Here is a 7985-nt window from a genome sequence, read left to right as displayed (position 1 = left end):
TCCAACCTAAGGGTATGTAAACCTCCGACTTCAACTGTATGTATGTATATATTCAAAATCTTGTGTATCTTAATTTCCACAATTGACTAATAATATGCATAATAATGTAGGCAGTTCATGTGAAGGATTGTTACTTATAACCAGTCTTGCCATTAAAGTTTACATTTTTGGCAAGCAATCATTTTAGCAAACAATTATTGTGATTCATCCTATATTGTCCCTAACATCATAACCCCATAGAAACAGATATGGGACACACACACACACACACACACACACACACACCTTTTCCCCCCACAAACAACCACAAGCTCAGATGTTCAACAGCTGTTCCATCTCCGAGCCCAACTCAAGAAAAGATGTACGACTTGATGTGCGACTACATATACAGGTGCAGCTGTTTGAGAAGGCATGCAAAATTTAGCAAAAATTGGGAAATTTGATTAACTAATGTGAAGTCCTAGCTGATGGAGATCAGGTACACCCCCTTCCCCTGAAACACACACACAKACACTGGTCCCCCGTTGTGAGCATTTTCCCAAGCATCTCTGTGCCACCAGGGCCAGAATAATTTGATTCACTGTTTGCATAGACCGCTTTTTCCCTTTGTAGGGCAGTTCAGGTGGCTGCCATTGCCCTTACCTGCCGCCTGTCCCTCCTATCGCCTGTGCTTGGCCCTCCTATGTTGAACGTAATAAACGTCTCTCTATCCACCAGATGTGTACCAAACGCACTAAAAGTGGCAGTAATAAAGCCTCTTGGAAAAGCCCAACCTTGACCCAGAAAATATAAAAACTATCGGCCTGGTTTTAGACCCAATCATAGTACTGAGACTGCACATGTGAAGGTGGTAAATTACCTTTTAATGGCGTCAGACCGAGGCTCTACATCTGTCCTCGTGCTCCTAGACCTTAGTGCTGCTTTTGATACCGTCGATCACCACATTCTGTTGGAGATTGGAAACCCAAATTGGTCTACATGGACAAGTTCTGGCCTGGTTTAGATCTTATCTGTCGGAAAGATATCAGTTTGTCTCTGTTTGTGGATGGTTTGTCCTCTGACAAATCAACTGTACATTGGTGTTCCTCAAGGTTCTGTTTTAGGACCACTATTGTTTTCACTATATATTTTACCTCTTGGTGATGTCATTCGGAAACATAATGTTAACTTTCACTGCTATGCAGCTGTACATTTCGATGAAACATGGTGAAGCCCCAAAATAGCCGTCGCTGGAAGCCTGTGTTTCAGACATAAGGAAGTGGATGGCTGCAAATGTTCTACTTTTAAACTCAGACGTTTGTTCTAGGTCCCAAGAAACATAGAGATCTTCTGTTGAATCTGACAATTAATCTTGATGGTTGTACAGTTGTCTCAAATAAAACTGAAGGACCTCGCCGTTACTCTGGACCCTGATCTCTCTTTTGACGAACATATCAAGACTGTTTCAAGGACAGCTTTTTTCCATCTACGTAACATTGCAAAAAACAGAAACTTTGTCCAAAAAAATGATGCAGAAAAATTTATCCATGCTTTTGTCACTTCTAGGTTAGACTACTGCTATGATCTACTTTCCGGCTACCCGGATAAAAGACTAAATAAACTTCAGTTAGTGCTTAACACGGCTGCTAGAATCTTGACTAGGACCAACAAATTTTATCATATTACTCCAGTGCTAGCCTCTCTACTGGTCCTGTTAACGCAAGGGCTGAGTTCAATGGTTTTAATAAACTGTTACCTCAAGCATTAAATGGGCTTGCTCTACCCTATCTTATCTTCCCGATTTTGGCTTCCTTCCGTACATTTACCTTACAGTACGCTAGTCGTACGAGCGATCACAAGAACGCAGGCTCCTAACTGTCCCTAGAATTTCTCTAGAGCAAACACGTGAAGGCAGGGCTTCCTCCCTATGACTTTCCCATTTTTATTCTGAATGGTCTTGCTAACACCAGTGAGTAGACCGCAGACTCGTCTCAACCTTCAGTCTTTTATTTGAAGAACTCATCCTCAGTGGTCTTATATTTGATGAGTGTAGTCTCGGCCCAGAGAGTGTGAAGGTGGAACGGAAAGGCACTGGAGCACGATTCTGGCCGTTTTCCTCGTCCACTGGGATTCTCTGCCTCTAACCCTTTTACTAGGGGCTCTGAGTCACTTGGCTTTACCTTACTGGTTGCTCCTCATGGCCGTCCCTAGGAGGGGTGTGTCAATTGAGTGGTGAGTACTGACGTGATCCTGTTCCGGTCTGGGTGGCGCCCCCCCTGGTTGTCCTGGCGAGGGGAGATTCTTTTTTTGTGGGCGCTTATAACCTGCCTTGTCCACTCAAGGATGGTAAAGTGGTGGTGAATATCCTCTAGTGGTTGGGGGATGTGCTTTGGCAAAGTGGGTGGGGACATACCCTCATGACTACGGCGATGACTCTGCTGTCCCATCACCTGCCGTGCTGTGCTCCAGTTTCAAACTGTTCTGCCTCCGCGGCTTATGAACCTAGACCCTGTTACCGGAGTGCTACCCTTCCCAGACTTGCCTGTTTTTCAAATCTCAGATCAGCCGGCGAGAGTAGAGATACTTGAATTTTGATTGGCCTTGAAAAGCCAACTGACATTTATCCCTGGATGCTGACTGTTCCAACCCTGACAATCACGACCTGCATGGTCATCTATGAACATTTGGAACTCTTGGCATAGTTCTTGTATACTCTAACCACGCAGCCAGAAAGGACTGGCCCCTCATAGCCTGGTTCCCTCTCTAAGGTTTCTTCCTAGGTCTGGCCTCGTAGGGGAGTTTTTCCTAGCCACCTGTGCTTCTACACGCATCTCTGGCTGTTTGGTTTTTAGGCGGGTCTTCTAAAACTTGAGGATCAGCTGAATGAAGCAAGGGCTTTAAAATAAACTTGATTTGGGTAGGTCTTCTGAAAACAACTGGCGTAAGGGATAGTGATTGCCTCTGAAATTGCCTAATCAAAATACGCCTAAACCTCAAGCCATCAGAAAACACTGAAAAGTTTTACTTTTTTCAATGTGTAATCACGCCCGTGTCATCTGCGACCACATCTAAGCCCAAGGGACTACAGGCGAGGCACTTAGACATTCGCATGTCTTCAAAGTGATCAAATTCAACATACAACTCCTAGCCTTGATTCCTCGCTTCAGGACTGCCATTTAAATATTCCATATGCTGCTTTAATGTGCCTGGCTACCATGTTTAGAGAGAAGGATTGAAGAGAGGGGGTCTGATGATTTACATTAAAGAACTATCATTAAACAAGATCATGGTGTCTGTGATATTTAGACTAGAATGTTACAAACGTACTTCCTCCCCAAAATGTCTTTCTACCTTATTTGGGAAATTTTCAGACCACCTTTCCACGGGAAGTGGTTTATATATCAGTTTAATAACTGCTTTGGGAATGTGATTTGGAAAAGAGGTGTATTAAATGGGAGATTTTAACATTAATTTATGAAGACAGTTTGTAAGAAAACTCAAATGGATCACTAATACCTTTGACCTTACGCAGCTAGTTAAAGGGCCAACCAGCGTGACATGTTGTCATAAAAACACAGATTGACCTGGTGTTCAGTAATAAACCAGAGAGAGTGACTAAATCATTCAATATGGTTACTGGGCTGTCTGATCATAATCTGACACTCATAGCCAGAAAGCTTTCCAAGAACAGGTCTAACATCTCTACTGGTAGCAAGCCRGATCAGCTCAGAATACCTAAGAGTCAATTAAATCATTTTCAAAAGGGAATTAAGGGAATTAACTGGAATGAACTCTTGTCCTATACAAATGTGGAAGCTGATAGTCAGGTTTTTCTATCCACAATTCAGACTACACTAAATGGCTTCCTAAAGAAAATCTAATCCAAACCTGGCCAAAAAAAGCACTCTTCCTTGGCTAAATGGAGAAATCTGGAAAACGATGAAAGAACATGCTCTAAAAACAGCCCTAAAGTCCAAATTAGAGCATGACAGGTAGGTTTGCCATGTTGAGAAATAAGGTGATGGAAGAAATCAGACAGGCCAAGGCAAACTTTTTTTTAATCAACATAATTGGTGAAGCAAGGGAAAAATTCTAAATTGATCTGGGAGAATCTAAAAAAGTTAACAGAGAAAGACCATAGTAACACTGCAAAATGACTAAAAATCAACGTGAACGATAGTCTAATACAGAATGCAGTCGAAATATCAACAGCCTTCAATTCCTACTTTGTTGACTCTGTCAAGGTACTGACACAGAACCCCTCCACTGGTTTCTTGGGCTCAGTGCCAGTGAATTACACTCAACCTTTCTTCATCATTAAGGAGGTTTCTGAGTCAGAGATAAACAAGCTGATTAGCTCACTAAAGAACTCTAAAGCCAAATYTGTGTTTGGGCWSGACTCTAKCTTGCTTAAACTACAAAGATATACTAATTGGCCCCATTAAGTTCACCAACACATCTATTGGTCAGGGGGTGTTTCCAAAGGTCTGCAAGTCGGCCGTAATAACTGCRATCTGTAAATCYGGTGACCCTACTGACGTAACTACAGGCCCATTAGTATACTACCTGTGGTGTCAAAGGTTKCTGAAAGTGTGTAGCAGAGCAACTGATTGCCCACCTCAACAGCCCCTTCACATTACACTCCATGCAGTTTGGCCTCAGAACAAACACACCACAGAAARGGCCAACTACTTTCTTCTGGAAAATGTCCAAGATGGACAAAGGGGGTGGTGTTGGGTCTGTATTGCTAGACCTAAAGAAAGCTTCTGCTACTGTTACCCATGAGGTTCTCATCACAAAACTGACTAAGTTCAACTTTTCCCCTGATGCCTTGATGTATGAAATCATACCTTGAAGGTAAAACCCAGTGTGCCAGAGTGAGCAATGAAAATCAAACGTTGCTAAAAACCTGTTCTGACAGTTTACGTCATTAAAGAATATAATGTTCTAATGTGGTTAGCCATAAAGACGACAAGGTAGTTCACACATTCATAAATTAGGGTTACAATATAAACAGATGTCCCATTTCTGGTTAGTCCATAGTTAGTTTTCYTTTTGTATTAGAGTGTGTTTACAGGAATACTTTTCAATACCTATAAGTCACATGATTTCCTAAGAAAATGTTTCTGCAGTGAGGTGTCCRTGTATGAATGTCAACAAGATGCATAACTACACAYAAATGCCAAAGGTGGAGCTGTGGCTGTTTATATTCAGAACCACATTCCTGTAAAGCTTAGAGAGGATCTCAACAAAAGAAAGTGGGATGRATGCCAGTAAAGTCACTACACAACACTAAACAATACATTAATTGCACTAAACAATCACTGTGACAACCGGTGCCTACATAAAGCTGACCCAACAGCAGAGTCCCAACAACAGTCCCAACACCTTACCACTGATACACCTGGCTGTCAGGGGAGCCTTGTCTGGCAGCGAAACCGTTCATTCAGCCTCATTTACTGCCTTTAAAAAAAAACATAGCTGATATGGCTGACTTCCCTAAACAAATGTGGTTTCTACTGACAATTGAGATGTACAAACTACGGCATAAGGGGCCAACAGGCGGATAAGAGGCAATCTATAATTTTGATTAAGACATTAATGAGCGAGCTAGTCAATATAACTATTTGTTTAGCACTTTTGAAATGTACAGCGACAGAATTCAGAACATGGGCCGTTCTTAGTGTTCTCCCTGTACACCAAGTCAGAACAGTAGGATACATAAAAGGGGCATATAAGCAGACAATGAAAGCTCTTACAATATTCACATTTCTCAAAAACAGGTTAAAAGGCTACATGTGCACCACCAAGTCAGAACAGTAGGTGAAATTAAGAGGTGAAAATAGACCAAATGATTAGGGTGAGGCACATGGGCTACTAACAGCTTACTACACAACATACACTTATGTATACTGTAGCTAAGAAAGTAATACTATCTCCCTGGCATATTACATAATTTATGCAGCAGCATACAAGACATTTTTGGACTCACCTTGTTGTGCTGTGTTCACTTGAACAGGAAGGTGGTGTGGCGGTCCTTCGTGGGCAAATTTTGTCATCAAACTTTATCAAAGTCTGGCATTCTCTGGATTTATGGTGCTTTCAAGACAACTGGGAACTCGGGGAAAAAAAGGTCCAATCATTATGATGTCTGTGATCTTCAGGCCGTAGCTCTAGAAAGATGTCCGAGTTCCGGATTTACAATTCCGAGTTGGATGAAAGTTCAAAACTTATTTTGCCAGTTGTAGCTCGTTTTTCCCAACTTCCCAGTTGTCTTGAACTCACTAAAGTCAAATTTTGCAGTTCCAYMTTAAGTTGTTTTGAGCGTGGCACAAATCATGCTTCATTAACAGCATGGCCAATGTTGAATGTTTATCATTTTAAACTTGGAGAAGAAACCCTTAGACTTGGGACCACACAGCCACTCCACTGAATAGCAGGCTAATGATGGATTTGCAATGCTTGCAGTTAGCCAATGATACCTTCCAAACCACTCATTGTTGAATTAGCGATTTCCATCTTGTTGTGTAATGTTWATGGCCGATGAGCACCGATATATTTTATTTTTTTTGCCAAGAATGTGGGGCTCAAATCTGAATGACGGGTCGCCACTGCTGATTCGTGAAGAACATAACTCATGAGGCATTTCTAAGTTAAGTTCAACTATGGTACCCCATCACAACCACGAATTTGAGAGCGCTTTTACTCCGTACGTTACATTCCAAAAATAATTGCCCACTTATAATAACATTATAAGAGCATCATTATCCTAGAGCAAGGCATTTAATCCACAAACTACTCCAGGGAGTGTCTGTGAGTAAATAAGTATTCTTCTTCTCTGTAGTTCCAGACAGCCCCACCACAGTACCAGGCCTAACCTCCCAGGGACAGGAGTCTTCAGGGTCGTTCAATGACGACAAGAAGCCTCTCCAGTCCTCTGTTCATCTCTGGGATGATGTCAGAGACCAAGTCAACATCACTGGTCTAGACAGGAAGTCCCTCAGAGGTARGTGGACTGTGTAGAGTGACAGTGGTATGTCCTTGGATGGAAGTACCATTTTAAGTGCTGTCAATATTTGCTTCATCCGTCACACCCTTTTCATAGTTAGCTAGTTAAATACAACTAACTCCTCAAGCATCTTTAGATAGCAAATCAACGATACACACGGAAATACTGTCGCCGAGAAGAGTGAAACCAAGTCGATTTTCTAGCTAAGCAAGCAGTGATTTTAGTTTGCGGCTTACCTTTATCATTCGCAGTATGTCAGGCACATCTTTGGATTCAGCGTTCCGTATTTTAAAATTGGTCATTTGCTTATTTTATATTAATAAGAGCTGAACAGTCGACTTAAAAGCTAGCTAGTTATCAGTTTCTAACGTTAGCTACCTTGCTGGTTCTATTCAAACCAAGTCCCTTTAAGCTAAATGTTCGCTAGATATATTGAAGGACATTGTGGAGAGGTTAGATTGGAGGCGCCTTTTTATCCAGTGTTGTGTGAGCCAGCCCATGCGCTGGTTGTTGTTGTTTTTTTACACAAGGCGTGTCTGTTGTACTGTCATAAATGCATCAGAGGCTTCATTACACAGTGGCGTGTGTTTACGGTTGCCAAGGGAAGCCAGGCTTCCCCAAAAAATGGATCAATGTTATTATATGTTTTTGTATTATTGTTTTTCATAATTTTCCTAAAATTCGCAAGAGGCTCAATGTCTCACATGATACACATCCGAGCTTGCGAAATTACGCACCCCTCTGTCTCTACGGTGTAGGCCCACCCATCTATCTGATGCTGTCTGTTCCAAACGAACATGACATTGTTCCGCCCGTAGCATTGAAGACTAGGGAAGTCACTGAGCATTTGGACGCCAATCAGTGTTAATATAAAATGAGCGACCTCAACTGTGAATGGTCCTGGCGCACCAAAAAAGAAAGTGTCAAGGGAAAGCAGCGTGGATTTTGGTGTCACTCCTATCAAATCCCATTGAGAGCACACATAATTGACAGAAAA

General features: G+C 42.0%; 1 protein-coding gene across 1 annotated transcript in view; it reads right to left on the bottom strand.

The window, feature by feature from the left end:
• The window catches only part of LOC112072131 (diamine acetyltransferase 1-like), a 61226-nt gene extending 53752 nt beyond the window's left edge, over positions 1-7474 (bottom strand). The window contains exon 1 of the mRNA XM_024139553.2: positions 7225-7474. Within this exon, the coding sequence (XP_023995321.1) occupies positions 7225-7290 (66 nt within the window). The 5' untranslated portion in view covers positions 7291-7474. The remainder of the gene's footprint in view (positions 1-7224) is intronic.
• Between the last annotated feature and the right edge of the window lie 511 nt (positions 7475-7985).

This window comes from Salvelinus sp. IW2-2015, unplaced genomic scaffold (genome assembly GCF_002910315.2).
Source record: "Salvelinus sp. IW2-2015 unplaced genomic scaffold, ASM291031v2 Un_scaffold1830, whole genome shotgun sequence".
Classification (NCBI taxonomy): domain Eukaryota; kingdom Metazoa; phylum Chordata; class Actinopteri; order Salmoniformes; family Salmonidae; genus Salvelinus; species Salvelinus sp. IW2-2015.
The sequence above is the reverse complement of the archived record's forward strand: the minus strand, read 5'-3'. Positions and strand labels throughout refer to the sequence as shown.